The sequence below is a fragment of the Notothenia rossii genome (genome assembly GCF_949606895.1).
Source record: "Notothenia rossii genome assembly, chromosome: 8".
Classification (NCBI taxonomy): Eukaryota; Metazoa; Chordata; class Actinopteri; order Perciformes; family Nototheniidae; genus Notothenia; species Notothenia rossii.
This window is the reverse complement of record NC_136906.1, coordinates 50,539,864-50,556,657: the sequence shown is the minus strand read 5'-3', so window position 1 is coordinate 50,556,657 and position 16,794 is coordinate 50,539,864. Positions and strand designations below refer to the sequence as shown.

At 41.5% G+C, this 16,794-nt stretch overlaps 1 protein-coding gene across 1 annotated transcript in view; it reads left to right on the top strand.

Moving 5' to 3' along the window:
* The window catches only part of ube2j1 (ubiquitin-conjugating enzyme E2, J1), an 84,818-nt gene that overhangs the window by 48,503 nt on the left and 19,521 nt on the right, over positions 1–16,794 (top strand). Inside the window, 3 exon segments of the mRNA XM_079646213.1 lie at positions 7,321–7,452; positions 11,355–11,439; positions 14,037–14,142. Coding sequence (XP_079502339.1) covers positions 7,321–7,452; positions 11,355–11,439; positions 14,037–14,142 — 323 coding nt within the window.

Below are 16,794 nucleotides of genomic sequence, written 5' to 3'. Positions count from 1 at the left end.
ACGAAGCCAAATTAAATTAAATAACGACTTCTCCAACCTTATACTTTTCTGCAGAGTGCCGTGGTTCATTGTTTATTTATGTATTTCAGCGGCATTTACCTACCGCTGCAGTGCTGCTCTTCCACGGGAGTTTATTCTCCCGTTAGCTCCGGGTTAGCTCACACGGCAGCGGCCGCTGTAAAGTATTCACTGTCTGATTGTCACACAAGCAGCCAGAGGCTCGCGAAGGTATTTTGAGTGGGGGTGCTGAGGTGCTGGACTCCAGTGAACACTATTACGGGCACTATAGAGCATGCACAAAAGCGCGAGCACCAGGGGCGCTACAGTGGAATGTTCTACTGCAACACTCCCCACACGCAAACACACAGTACAACTGCGACTGTTGCAATGAAGGCTCGATAATCAGCTCACGGCATATAGGCAGGGGTAAAGTGCTATTTTTTGTGTGGGGAGCGGACATCACCTCCTCTAGGGGGGTCCGGGGGGATGCTCCCCCGGGAAGATTTTTTTTAAATATTGAAGTTAAAAGCATAAATCTGGTGCACTTTGAGAGCAACATTAAGAGATCTATGGATACATCTCTCAACACCCATATGAAACAGAACTGTAAACAGATTTTCTTTTTCTTTATGCATATTTTACAAATCACTTCCCTTTCAAACTGTATTCTTGTTTTACTGCCATATAGTATTTCATAACTGTTTTTCCTTTATTCTCTTTTTTTATAACGATAATGATCATATGAAGGTGTGCTGCGGAAATAATCTTTTGAATCATTTGTGACCAAACCGTTTGAGACCCACTGAGATAACTTGAGACTAAAGTTAACTATCTAAACACTCAGAGTCCTTTAGCTCACCTGAGCCTCTCAGTCTGAGAGGAGAGGACTTTCCTCCAGCTTGTTGTGGAACAAACAGCACTTTATGTCCGTTAGTGCAGCTAGCTAACCAGATGCTAACAACACGGTCCCTGCTGGCACCGGTCCTCTCTCTCTCTCTCTCTTTCTCTCTCTCTCTCTCTCTCTCTCTCACACTCACACTCACACTCACACACACTAAATGCGCTATTTTCACACACACACACATTTTGGCCTGCCCCGAATGTTTTTTCTGTAGCCCCGGACAATTCCACCTCAATAATATAATTAATTAACCGTGCTTTACATGAACCTCATCCTGACACTAGAGGACGGCAGGACTGTAATTTCCCGTGTTCTGTGTGTGTGTGTGTGTGTGTGTGTGTGTGTGTGTGTGTGTGTGTGTGTGTGTGTGTGTGTGTGTGTGTGTGTGTGTGTGTGTGTGTGTGTGTGTGTGTGTGTGTGTGTGTGTGTGTGTGTGTGTGTGTGTGTGTGTGTGTGTGTGTGTGTGCGCGCGCGTGTGTACGCGTGTGTACGTGTGTGATCGTTGGAGCTATGTGCAACTCAAGGAATATGCTCGAACGGGAGCTGCCTGGACGCTGCAATCATGTTGCGCGCACCATCCGTGCTGAGCAGGGGTGGGCAATTATTTTTTCCATGGGGCCACATGAGAAACAAAAAATATTGTGGAGGGCCGGGCCAAAAGGCTGAACTCAATTCTGCATAATATTAATTGTATTTCTTTATAAAAAGCAGTAAATAGCATTGTTTTGACAAGCTGGTAAGAGTATATGTTATAGTTGAGCAATGAAAAAGTGAGGTTGCCTTACAAAAAATGTAATTTATTCAATCAAATTTCCCAAAACAGTGGTAAACAAAATGTGAACGTTTTTCACCATTTCTGACTCATATTAGTGAACATTTTCAGTCGCATTCACTACAAAACACATTTTGAGTTTCATATACTGTTGGAAAGTTGTGTAAAGGTTCTTAGCATTCTTAAGACATCACAACATTGTCTTTGTGCTCCAAACATTCAGCAAGATACATCATATTGAACTGTCACTGAACATCACTGAACTGTGATTTTGAGAAAAGGCTTCCAAAGAAAGTGTCCCAGTTCACTGCTAGTTGGTTCCTTTACATGCCTACATTTGTAGTCTAACCACCTCATTTGGTGTTTTTAAGTTATTTTTTCTTGTTCAGTGAGAGAAATCTAGTCTCTGCTGGGCTTTAACGAGTGCATCGAAGTCAGGTTGAATGTCTGAGGTGGAGATGCGAAGCACAGCTGACAGATGATCATCAGTGAGAGAGGATCTATACCTGGATTTCATAAACTTCATCTTTGAAAATGTTTGTTCACATATGTAGGTAGAGCCAAAGAGAACCAACATCTTCTGAGCATGTCTCCTCATGTTTGGAAAGTTCTCCTCCTCGAGAGAAGAGTAGAAATCCAGCAGAGATCCTGACTTAAAGCGCTCTGCCAGTACTGCATCAGACTGCAGGTCAATGAGTTCCAGCTGAACATCACTGGGTGCATTATCCATACTGCAGGTAAAGGGAGAGGAAATCATGAGCATTTCATCCTCGATTGTTCGGAGATCTTCAAATCGCCTTGAAAACTCACCATGCAATGCTCCTAACATGGATGAGTACCTGCGGAGGTGATCAGCTGATGGTGTGACTTCTTTCAGGGTTTGCATGTGAGTGAGAGTGTTGCTCTCCAGTTGGCTTGAAAGAAACTGCATCTTTCTCATGAAAGCCTTCACCAGGCTGTGCATTTCATGAACAAAAAGGCCCTTGCCTTGCAGTTTGGTGTTCAGTTCATTCATCAGTGCAGTCACATCAACAGCAAATGCAAAATCTGCCATCCAGTCCTCGTCTGAGAGCTCTGGGATGTCTTTGCCTTTCTTCTCACAAAACTCTTGAATCTCTGCTTTCAGGTCCCAAACTCTTTTTAGCACTTTGCCCAGGCTGAGCCATCTGACAGCTGTGTGGTAGCCGATGTCACTATGCTCAGTCTCATGCTCCTCCAAAAGTGCAACAAACTGTCTGTGATTCAATGCCCGTGCCCTGATGAAGTTTACTATTTTAGTAACAACATCAATAACATGGTGAATTTTTAGCACTGACTTGCACAACACATGTTGGTGTATAATACAATGCAAAAATACCAATTTCTGATCTGCGTCGATTTCAGTCACTTTATCTTGCATACGTTTCAGAAGTCCAACATTTTTACCTGTAAGATTTGGACAACCGTCTGTTGTGACACCTGCCAGTCTGTCCCATTTCAGTCCCAGCGTGTCCATGCACGCATTTACCTCTGTGAACAGATCGCTCCCTGTCGTCGTCCCTTTCATCGGCCGCATTGCTGCCAGCTCCTCCGTAATCTTGAAGTCCGGCGTTATCCCACGGACAAATACAAGTAACTGCGCTGTGTCGCGGACATCACAGCTCTCGTCCAAAGCCAAGGAGATAAAGTCAAAACTTGCCACTTCATGTTGCAGCTGAAGCTCCAGATTCCCCGCAATGTCCTTGATCCTTCTCGTCACGGTTCGCCTGGACAGCGGGACTTGCTCAAAGGCTTCTTTTTTTTCAGGGCATATTAGTGCTGCAGAGTCCACTAAGCACTCTTTGACAAACTCCCCCTCTGAGAATGGCTTACTGTGTTTAGCTATTTTGTGGGATATCACGAAGCTGGTCTTGGTTGCTGCATCCTTGGATGTGTGAAGCTTGGTAAAAAAGCCTTGCTGCTTTTGCAGCTTAGCTAGCAAAGCGTTCGATGTGCGCGCCCTTTCAGCATCAGTCAAGTTTTTGTATTTCTCCGCGTGTTTCGTCTCGTAATGCCGACTCAAATTGTAGTCCTTGAACACGGCGATCTGCTCCCCGCAAACTAAACACACGGCTTTACCTCCGACTTCAGTAAATAAATACTTAGCAGTCCAATTTTTGTTGAAAACCCTACATTCGGCATCTACCTTTCTTTTTTTAGCATCAGCTGACATTTTTGAGCGCTAAAGTCGTCTTGTGACAATTATTCAATAACGCTCACGTCTTGATTTGACGTATTGCGTCATTATGTACGTGAATAAAAAACAACTTCAAAATAAAAGCATTGCAGCTTTAGTCCATGCATGAGGTAAAATTAGAAAATATGTTTATTTTGTAATTTCCAATTAACCTTACACGGGCCGGTCAGAGTCAACCAAAGGGCCGTATGTGGCCCGGGGGCCGTACAGTGCCCAGGTCTGGTGCTGAGTGTGCTGACTTTTCGTACAATGTCCCACTGTCTGGCTACCTGCATAAAGTCAAGTGCTCGGCGCAGTTGTGGCGAAATGTCGCTCCTCATTTTTCATATAAACAGCTCCTTATATCCGTTAGCGCAGCTAGCTAGCACCAGATGCTAACAACACCAACAACAACAACAACAACAACAACAACAACAATACACGTAAGGTCTCTCTCGCGCCACACATACACACACCCTCCCGAGGCCTGTACTACGAAGCTGGTTCAACCTAACCTGGAAATGTTTGAGTTAACCGGTTGGCCTAATCCAAAACATACGCGCTCTCGCTAAACTGTACTACGACGCGGGTGATCAAGTGGATCGCTCAAGCCAGCTGTGTCCTATTTAGTTAGGTGCGCGTTCACATGAAAGGGGTGGTATTTGGAGCATTCGACCAATCACAAACATGGAGAAGCATAATGAAAGCGCCGCGTCATACTTCCTGAATGAAAAGTCTACTATAATATTAGACATATGAAGAAGTTAAACTTTAAACATCCATGACTTAAACACTTTATCCAGGATAAAAGCCACATAGCTGTACCTGCAAGGTGAATACAGCTGGTAAAAGAAAAAGTTTTTGAATGCGTACATTAACAGGTTTATGATATCACTGCCCCGTCTAAGACACGAGTGGATCTAACTTTGATTACATTTGTCTCGACTGTTTCGTCAACTTAATGTGTTGCTTAAAATAATACTTCTGCATACAGTATGTGACACTGTGAGTGTTGCACGGCCAGATACGGCTCAGCTGACTCAGATAAGGAAATATATGATACAGATGTGATATGACGCGGACTGTACTTAATGTTACTCTGATCCGGTTACTTATGTTGTGGCAGATATTTAAGTAAGCTTTCTTAACGCTAATGTTATAATAGTCAGATTGCTCTGAAGATTGGAGGTGATATTCTATTAATGTTCACGTTCACAGAGTCGGTGATTTTTGCCAGCCGTCTTTCCTGCAATGGCAGCTTTTCTGTATTTCCTTTCTCCTGTAATGTGACTTGATCGCTTTAAACTCCGCACACTGAGCTCTGATTGGTCAGCAGGCAGTGCTTTCAGTGAGTTGAGCTCTTAGCCTGCAACCTAACCTGCTCCGGGGCAGGTTAGCCGCACAGCGTAAGTTACCATGGAGATCTAGCCTGCTAAAAAGAGAACCAGCTTTGTAGGACCGGAAACCCCAAGTTTTCCCTGAAGGCTAAGCGAAAATCCTGCTTCGTAGTATACCCCCCAGGTCCTCCCAATAGTCTGCCGGTGAACGTGGAAGTGTGGTGGTCTGCCACAAGCGGGCGGCAGGAGCGGGGCTGTCAGCATCAGCGGGGCTGTCAGCATCAGCTTGTAGATGGTATTTTAAACTCGATGCGCTCTGAAACTACGTGGCGGCCGAGGAAAAAAATAGACAGCGTTAATCGCGTTAAAATAATTAGTGGCGTTAAAACGTTAACGCGTTAACGCGTTATTAACGCATGTCTATTAACTTGACAGCCCTAAGTCTTCTTTCATAATTTTGTTGTCTTCAGTATTAATCTACAAAGTAGCACAACATTAAAATAAAACAAAACCATTGAATGAGAAGGTGTGTCTTTTGACTGGTATTGTACCTGCAAACTCTTAACAGCTTTGAGTGCCACAGAGGATATTCACATTAACCGTTTGGATTCAAGTAGTTTTTTCCTTTGAATCACCAAATATCACATGGTTCAATGCAGTAGTGTCTCCATCCTGTGTGAGGACAAATATCACAGATGAGCTTTGCACTTTTTATGCTCAATTTGATCTCCTTAACGAAGAGGCAGCAAACAAGTCTGCCCCTCCTCCAGAGGACCGGCCACTGTCAGGATCAACAGCGGATGTGAGCTGATCTGATTTGCACATCAGCCACCCCATCACCCGTCGTGTACTAATAACCTGTGCCAACCAGCTTACTGATCTCCTCTCAGACATTTTCCACATATTTCACTGAAGATACTTGCTTCCGGACATGCACTATCATCCCTGTAACCCAAGTCTCATCAAAACAACTACAACTCTCATCCCCATAGTGATGTGTTTCTCAAAGTCCTTTCAGAAACTGGTTCTCCAGCACATCAAAAACAACATCCCTGCCAGCCAGTTTTCACACAGAACAAACAGATCTACAGAGGATGCTGCCTCCACTGTCCTCCACTCAGCCCTCACACATCTGGAAGATAACAACACCTACATCAGAATGCTGTTTGTGGATTTCAGCTCAGCATTCAACACAATCTCCCCCATGATTTGTAAACTCTGCACTCTGGGCTTCAGTTTCACACTGGATATTAGACTGCTTTACAAACAGACCCCAGGCAGTTTAGATTGGCGGCGACATACTCCTGCTCACATTGTACACCCACGACTGCGAACAAAAATATATTTTACAATACCAACCACAGCAAAAGCTTGTTCACCCTACAGCTGTCTGGCAAGTGATACTGAAGTATCTGTCAAACACCAGACTACCATATATTTTTGTGACTACAACATTTCGTCTTTTCAAATCTGTTGTTGAATGACAATAAATCAACTTGAAACCTTTACTTAAAGAGGCCCTATATAGCTTTTTAGGATTTTCCCAATCCTGTAGGGGTTTTGTGCATGTACATGGTCTGCAAAAATCCCCCCCCTGCCTGAAATGCCTCCATTGGGCTCCCTTGTTTGCTACTCTAACATAATGACATCACTATGTAACACTTGTGCTTGTATTGGTTATCGCTCCAATACGTGATAGGGCTAAGGGGCGGGACATTTTGGACACATCTCAGGGCTAGTCAAAGAGGTGCTGCAGCACAGGCAGTGTGAGACAAATAAAGAGCTTTTTGAACATTAAAGTGTGGAGACATGTCCCAGTAGAGACACTAAATACTAATATGAACCTGAAAATGAGCATAATATGTCCTCTTTAAAGAAAAAAAGTTAGATTTATAGTTACTGTCATAATATAAGATATAGTGATTTTTTTGTATATAGAAATACATTTTGACTATCTTTAGGTTGGATAATGCCCAGTAGTAAAACAAATTGTTATAACAACAAACAGCTGGTAACACACACTGTCAGTGTTGTCACTTCAGATCTAAGAATTCACAGGTTTGGTCCCTCAGGAGGAACATGTCGGCTCTGTGTGATATTTCTCTCTTTTTTGCAGGATAACCTCTTCGAATGGCACTTCTCCGTACGTGGGCCCCCAGATTCTGATTTCGATGGCGGGGTTTACCACGGCAGGATTGTGCTTCCTCCAGAGTATCCAATGAAGCCCCCGAGCATCATCCTCCTCACGGTAAGACACAGAAGACGGCCCCTACTCAATCACAGACCATTATTCTTGTGCTGAAACAGAACAGGAAGACATCAGATCAGATGATCAAGACGTGTTAAGAGGACAGCATGTCATTGAACCCTCAGACATGTCTGGTTGCAGCATACGCAGTGACAGTTGTCAGATCAAAGCCTGGGCTGTCGTCACACTGTCAGAGGGGATTGCCGAGGTTTTGCGAAAGATGAGACTTCTCATTATATTCATATTCTGTCTGACACCTGCACCAATCACAGACTGACAAAATCTCTGATTTCTCTTTTTCATTGTGTCCAGCTACTTAGCTACTGCAGATCCTTTCTATAATGTTTCTTTTTTAGTTTGCATTCATTGATTGAAAACTTTTACTGAATAGCTTCCTATTTTTTTAACTTATTCCATACACTCAACTCTGTCAAGCCTTTATGTCTGTCTACTAGGGATGGGTATCGTTTGAAATGTATCGATTCCGATTCCGGTTCTGCTTATTGATTCCCCGTTTCGATTCCAAAATTGTAAAAGAAAGAGGTCAAACGTTTAGATAACAGAAATATCTTTATTATTTTAAGCTTTAACTGAAATGTTTACAAATACAGAATATACATGCAATACAAATGTATTGCACAATAGCTATGCTTTATTTTAACTGAGCTATAACTGTGGCAAGCTATTAACAGGCATTCCATTGTGCCTTGTCTTTTTATTTTTTAGTGTAGTGGAGCCTCACTTTAGAGCGTTTACCGCGATCCATCTTTGGTGAATGAGCTCGTGAACTGTCTACGGGAGGGCGGGGGAGCCTCGCTGCGGCGCAACTGTGGACCTCTGTCGCCTGTCAGCGCAACTTACATGATGCCGTTTAAAAAAATTAAGGGCGGTGCCGGTGTCAGTACCATATGTGTTCGGGGTCCATCGCTTACCAATGACGTCACGCATTGTGATTGGCTGTACGGTAATCGCACGCTGATTGGTGTAACTAGGGGCGCTGACTAGGGTATACCGGTATACCGGGGATACCGGGTCACAACCGGCTGTTATCATTCAGGAAACGACAGCGAAGCATCTGGGTTGTTTTCTCCACATAACTGCTCATGTCACTGTCACTAGTATTTATTTATACATACTAGGGCTTTACCCAAATATCAGAATATTAGTTCGTTGGACTACTATTCGGATATTCGTTTTGTTTGTTTTTTCCCATTTTTTTTTTCAGATTGAATTTATTGAAATCTCCAATATCAACGTAAGAGCTTGTGCCTCTTTGGGAGGTGCTAACATTTAACCATAAACGTTATTGTTTACTTTCTCCCTCTTTATATGTAGATAATACTTTTCTCCGTTAATCTCTGTCACGTTGTTTCCATAGCAACAACAACTTCCTGTCAACAGCGCTACCTCTCCTTCAAAATAAAAAAATGTCCATAAATAGGAAGACAAGCCAAATTCCACTTAAGACATGTATATACAACTGCAACAAAAGTAACAAACACAATGCGATATCCTTTTCAATTTAAAAGAACACAAATTGGGTTGTATACATTAACAAATAACTATAAAACAACAATACTGTAGAATAACAAAATGAATGCAGTGAATATACCGAAATACACGTGTTGTATAGCCAATCAGAGCAGACTGGGCTCTGGTGTCAAGAAATTAGCAAAAATCGAAAAAATAAGCAGCATCTGGCTGCATTTCAATGATATTGGAGAAAGCAAAGCTGAGTGCAGGATTTTTTTAAATGAAAATAACCTTCAGAGCAGGGTTTATATTTTGGTAACCACTTAGGATTTATTGTCAGAGGTGGGAGAAGTTCAGATCTTGTACTTGAGTAAAAGTACCAGAGTGTAGGAAATACTCGGTTACAATTACATACAATACATTTCTGACCTCCTGCTAAATTATGAACCATCCAGATCTCTCAGGTCTTCAGGGACTGGTCAGCTTTCTGTCCCCAGAGTCAGAACTAAACATGGCGAAAGCAGCGTTCAGTTATTATGCTCCAAATATCTGGAACAAACTCCCAGAAACCTGTAGGTCCGCTGCAACTCTTACTACTTTTAAATCCAGGCTGAAGACTTGTCTTTTTGTCGCTGCTTTTAATTGAACTATTCATATCTTAGACTGCACTGTAACTTTTATCCATGTATTTTTTCTTTAAAAGTTTATTTCATTAGCTTTTCTTTTTAATGACTGATTTCAAATGCCATTTTCTTAATGTCTTTATTTTTTTGTAAAGCACTTTGAATTGCCTTGTGTTGAAAAGTGCTATATAAATAAACTTGTCTTGCCTTGCCTTACAATAAAAAGTCTTGCAGTCAAAATGTTACAAGTAAAAGTACAAAAGTGTTAGCATCAACATATACCGTAATTTTCGGACTATAAGCCGCGCCTTTTTTCCCATTTTTCGACGCTGCGGCTTATATAACGGTGCGGCTAATCTATGGATTTTTACAGCTAACGGCCACTAGGGGACCTCCTAAATCTATGGATTTTACAGGTTACAATCCACCACCTTTAACTCTATGGGCTCTATGGCCGATCCGCGCCCCCCACCTTTAAGCGGCGGGCTCCAGCAGGAAAAGCTGGAGGCCGGAAAAGAGTGAGACAGGTAGCGCGCAAAAGTAAAAGTGGAACCGAGAGTGGTACGAGAGACAGAACGAGAGCAAGACAGACAGACATTACGAGAGCGAGACAGTTTGTCCCCGTACCACTGGTTGAAAACAACTCCTGTAGATCAATGCCGGTACGTGCGCTGGGAGCGCACCGTTTAAGTTTGAAAGTTGAAAAGTTTGTATGTCTGAAACGCTATGTGATACAGTACATTTTACACAGCACAGTACATGTTCTGTAGCTACTATTGCACTAAATGGTAACACTTGAATACGTTATGCAAATATGCAACTTGTTTGTTGAAATGTTAATAAATGGGAGCTTCCTCAAACAGCCATCTCTTTCCCGACAATCCCCTCTGTGCACGAACCCTTACATATGGTAATTAAACATTAAAACACCTGCGGCTTATAGTCCAGTGCGGCTTATATATGTACACATCATTACATTTAGCTGCTGCGGCTTATATTCAGGTGCGCCTTATAGTCCGAAAATTACGGTACTTAAAGTACCACCTGCAGAGGGATCTAGATTCAGGTGATCTTTTCCCCATAGAGACCGCCTCGCTGCACATTATCCCTTGCATAAAGATGGATTGTGGGTCCCTTGTAACATGTTGTACACAGTGGAAATAAACATTCTGGTCACCTCAACATCAGGGATCTTATACATTAAACTCCTTCTGAATCAAACCGTCACGGTAGCCTTACCTTACTGATCCCTCTTCAAATAGAAAAAAACACGTTACTTTACCAGCAGAGAGAAAATTGATTATTACATTATTAATGTGACTAAGAAAGAGCAGGTTGATTAGTAAGTGTTATTCTGTTGATCGATGTCATTATATTTGGTGAAAAGCACATAATGACTTGTTTAAGACTCGTTTTGTCAAAGTTTAGGACTTGGACTTGACTTGAACTTGCCCATCCTGACTTGAGACTTGACTCGGACTCAAGCGCAAAGACTTGAGACTTGACTCGGACTTGCAAAACAATGACTTGGTCCCACCTCTGGCCCTTACCCTGTATTCCACCGGGTCACCACAGCGCCGCGGCGCAGACGTACCCGGTTGCCGTTTAGGAACCGTTAAGCAGAACCGAAATTGTGTATTTTGTATGGGTACCTGGCATTTTCTTATCGGTTCTCTTCTGGAACTGAGTTTCGGTTCCCAACCCTACTGTCTACTTATATTTCTCATATTTTGAAATGTATGTTTTATTGATGTATTTCTACCCACATACTCACCTCCACCTTCTCTTTTTTTCCTTCCCTCCTAGCCAAATGGAAGATTCGAAGTTGGGAAGAAAATTTGTTTGAGCATCTCTGGCCACCATCCAGAGACATGGCAGCCCTCTTGGAGCAGTGAGTTTCCTCCAACTGAATTATTTTCACATTCAAAACAACTTTATAACCCAAAAAGAGGCAATTAGGTACGAGCAGCTCAAAGCCAAGTCCTAGTTCCCAACATTTAGCGCATGCCCCCAGTTTCTCTAATTTGTAATAAGAATTACAAGAGTCTAAATTGTAGAACTAAACATTTTTATAAACCGAGGAATTGTCTAGTAAATGTATGGGAAACTATTGATGCTCTGTCTTTACTTGTAAGTTCATGCACAGTTTGATTTAGTGTGTTCTTGAATGATCAAAATATTTTTATTGGAAAAAAAAAAGAATTCACCTTAATTCAAATAAAGTGGAAAGTGTGACTCGCAAATATAAATAAAGGTCAATTAGTAAGAGAGGGGTTGCAATTACTGTACTCTAATGGCTCACATTGTACATTCAGGCTCATGTACATTTTATAGTACTTCAGCTATTAGTACAACTTCTTAGGGTACATTCACCACTCTGCTGATCGAGGATCCTATCTAAACACAAATACTTTATTCATTCAACCGTTCATTCTAAACTACTTTGACATTATTTAGCTCTGTTAAGCTTCAATCAACGAAACTCAGCATGTCCTGCAAATGTTTCATATAAAGGAACAGATGAAGTTATGAACATTGCAGTGCAGGCTTTCATTTTGAAACATACAGTATGTGCAGGAAGTGCTGGGTTTTAGAGGATTAGTCCTGAGGGAATGTACATTATAATAAAGTTAACAAGACAACATGGAAGAAGTTTTGAGTTTAACAAAAGTATTAAAACAGGATCTGATCAGAAAACAGAGGCTTCCAACTAACACACCTGACAATTTGACAGGAATCACCTTTAACCAGAGTTGAAGGTGCTGTAGTCTTTGGGTGAAATGAAACCTGTTGGTCTTCAATCTCACATGACAGTACTCATGCAGAACATGGACCGGCTATGATCTTCAAACTCTGTTTATAATTTAAAAAGTGTATACCAACACATTGCCACACCAATATGAATCATGTCCATTGGCCAATGACTTTTGCTCTGACTTCAGGGTCCTATATTTTTCTGGGTATTTTCTTGGAATTAACTTTATATCCTTAGTGCTGGCCATTCCAAAATACAATATGCTTGAGTTCTTGTTGGTAAAACTGTTAATAAATTCTCCTGAGAACTCATTGTCATTCTCTGCAGGGGATTGGACCTTTTCAGGGTTCTGCTTTTTTAACTAACTTTGTGGCATTTAATCAGGAGGAACTCATTGGGAGCTACCATCCTACTATTTAAACCACTAAATCAATCAATCAATCAATGTTTATTTATACAGCCCAATATCACAAATGTTACATATTTGTCTCAGTGGTCTTCACAGTTTGTACAGAATATCAGTATGACAATACGACACCCTCTGTCCTTAGACCCTCACATCGTACAATGAAACACTTCCAGAGAAAACCCACAGTTTAAAGGGGAACATGGCAGAAACCTCAGGGAGAGCAACAGAGGCAATTTGTGCTCTTCGATCCAGCGGCAGTGATTCCAGGGATATTGACAGTTGAATACTTTTCTACCACACATTTAATGTTAGTAATTCAAACTTTCCCTTTGACCTTGGAATAGACACGATATACTTTGATTCATTCATGAATATACGCTTATTTCTATATTTGTTATGTTTTCCTGGTCTGTAGTTAAAACTGTTTGTATTTATATAAAATATTATACTAATATAATATTAACAGTAAGGGCTCTAATATTTGAATGTCCAATCAGCCATAAGTTGTGCCATTGCAGGACTAGAGGAGCGTTCTAGATCAGAAACCGGTTTATTGACAAGTAGGTAAACACATACGAGTAATTTTCCTTGGTGTATATGTTGTATCCATAAAAACAGTTAAAGAAGATAAAAAAGTAAGAAAAACAACCCAAAAAATTATTATATATTATTTTTCTTTTTTTTTTAAAACGTGTATACATTAAGATATAGAAAACGATTACCATGAAATCTGGATATAGCCAAAGACAATGTATTGTAATGAAAAGTGGAAGGCTGTGTAGATACTAAGAGAGGTTGCTTGTGTACAAATGTGCAAAATATTCTGAGGGTAGTGCATAACTGGTAATTTTGTAAAACCTGCAGTACTCAACTCAATCCTGCATAAATCCTTTAATCCTTGCTATATCCTTATATTCAATGTTTGCTTGTTATCATAATACAATCAAATGTGGATAACCTTTAAGGTAGGCTTATCTTACTAAGATAGTCAGATATAATGGGTGTCCAGATACTTTATTGGATATTCTGGAGTTCAGACCAAACACAGCAGTCATAACACAGACACAAACAAACCTTTGACCTTCACCATATTGTCCAAAGTGTCCTGTGCTAGCTGGAGAATGTGTGAGCACAGACACAAGGTGGATGTCCTCACATAGGCCAGTGTAAATCCATGCTTACGTCCAGACAACAAAACGCCATTCTTACTTCTGTAACATAGGCACAGAACATGACGACATGTGCAACATTGTGTTATTTAACCTTCTCTGATTCCCTTTTTGTGCTCGGATTTTCAATGTTTCCTTTTGTTTTTATCTTTCAGTTCGTACCGCCCTGATAGCTATAATCGGATTCATGCCAACAAAAGGAGAGGGGGCCATAGGATCTCTCGATTATACTCCAGAAGAGAGGAGGGCCCTTGCCAAAAAGTACGATTTACTAAATGCATATCCTTCTATTGTTCACACTCTGCAGGGCGTGACTTGTGTGCTATGGCTAGAGACTGATGAGGTGAGTGGTGTGGAGCAGTTAACGTATTGATGATATGGTCTTGCATGCTGGATTAGCAAACAAGTCAAGGATATGGACAGTGCCGCCATTAGATGCATGATGCTAGTCAGAGGGCATAAAGGGCTTGTTTATGTTAGTTGGTTGGACATTGTTGACATCATTCTGACCGGACCAACCAGAAGACTCTTGGTCTTGTCTGAATGAGCTTCACCACTCATTGAGACAGCTGTAGAGGGAGGTGAACGATCTGCCAATGGAGGTCAAAGTCAGTCACTCACTGGCAGCAACATCCAGAGTCCGACATTCCATCTTTCATCAAAGATAGGAACTTTGGTTTCTGTTTCTCATTTACTATATTCTTCCATTGTGAGTTAATTCTCACGTAGGATAAAGCAGAATCATGTTCAACTAAAAGCGCTGAGCAGCCTCACAAAAACAGAAGAGCGCTCTGAAAAAAGCAGGATGCAAAGTTTTTCTCAAGGCAGCCGCATGCAACGACATGGGCTAACTCCTCATAAACAATGTAAACAAACACTGGTGCTCACAAAGAGGCGCTATGTGGACACAGGCCCTAAGAAAGAAAAAGTCACACAAGAATGTAATGTAATCAGCACCTGAGCCTCGGCGGACATGCCTCCCACTAATAACTTACCAGTCACAAAGGGAGAAGCATGTGCCCAAGCCAGTCTTGGTATTACAAGATGAAAAAATGCATTCTCGCCAAAATACCCAGTCTCTGGAGGGATCATGAGTGGGCATGTTGCTCTTCATTTCACACCGCATTTCGCTCGGGAGACACGGTACAAAGCCAGCGATGGAGAGGATCCAGATAAAGTTGCTTTTCTATTAGCAGAGGAGACGGGGGTCTTGATCAGCTGCCTGTTTCATTATGAGACGGAGATGAGATACACAAGAAGACACACTTTGCTATAAATACATGGCTGCTTATCTCCCTGATGGAAACCCACTTTTTTAAACTCTGTCTAAGGTTGACGCAGCAACTTTCTTTGATTTCTCATTTTCTGGTTCCGTTCCCATGGTGATTGTGAAGGCTGTCATTTATAAAGAGTCCTCTGCACAGCAGGATGTTTTCAGAGTTTGCTGAGTCTGTAACTGACAAGTAAACTGTCAAAGTAATGTTGCAGGGCAAACACAGGGGGTCCTGTGGAGAATTGAGAAGTCTCAGAAATGAATATGAAAAATGTCATTTATTTCTGGCACCGGAGGACACATTTCATTACCAGAAGAACTTCTCTCATTGCATTTTGTGATGATCATTGTTAGAATTAAGTTACAGTGTGTGGATATAGTTGCTTACATGTGTTTTAAAGATATTTTCTTTGACAGAGATGCTAAAAAAGTGCCAAATGTATCTTTTGATCTCTGAAACTGGTCGGAAAAAAGTCAAATCCTCAATCATCTCCTTTGTTTTTTACTGTGAGTTATCCTAGGAGTCACAGTGTTATCGTGATAGAAAGGAAAAATATAATGAGATAGACCAAAAATGTGGGTGAAGCGTGTGCAGTTATTGATTAAAGTAGAGCCAGCTGAGAGACGGATGACTGATGGACGCTGCTGAAACACTTCCTGTGTAGGTACGTCTTTGGAAAGGGACCAGCTTGGCAATCCCAAGGTAAATCAGATGAAATCAAATACTCTCTTACTTTTATAACCTTTATATTAAATGTTGTTTATTTTATTTAGTGTAAAAGCCCACCCTCTCAGTTGATAAATAGTGTTATGCTATATTGCAGTATGTATTTTCTTTTTCCACTGGGCAAATATGCCAACACTATCTCCTCTGCTTTTTACACAGCTTCCAGTTGTGTGTCTTGTCCTGTGAATCGCCTGAGGCGGGATAAAGGGGGACATTGTTAAACATGCCACGGTTAAACTGAGCAAAGTGCAAGAAAGTGCACTTAGTTCTCACAAGCATGTTGTTCCCCTTCGTTTATAATTATCAAAGGCTTTTTAAAAGTTTGAACGGCATTTCTATCATAGTAGTTTGTTTGGTTTTGGCTCTACTGCTTCATTTTAGAAAATACTGGGTCACACACTTTACGAATCTAAATAATTATGAAATAATCAACTAAATAATGAATAACATCTAAACTGCTGTCCTCTCAGTGTACGTCTCAGAATTGACATCCCAAACCTCCAGTCTCTGCCCTTTTCCCCCCAGCTCGGATTTTCTCCTGATGATCGGCACTTACGCCTAAAAGGATTTAAACAGTCATTCTAGTGAAGAACCATCGACCAACCACGGTTCCTGTCTGCATGGTGTCCGCTTTATAGACTGCCTGTGGTGTGGTGTGGTGGTGACATGGTGACTGGAGGCAAAACGTCTGTTGCCTAATAAGCCCAGCTTCTCCTCCAGCTACATCCTAATTTCACTTGAAAATAATTCAATTTCAGTTTGGCTCCAGAGGAAGACAGTGATTGGGATCATTTGACAACATAATGTATCCAAATCTTTCCATGCCACCTTTAGCCTGCGGAGCGCGGCGGTGATGACATGGTGTTCCTCAGAGCATGATTCATCCCTCCTCTACATCGCTGTGACATCATCC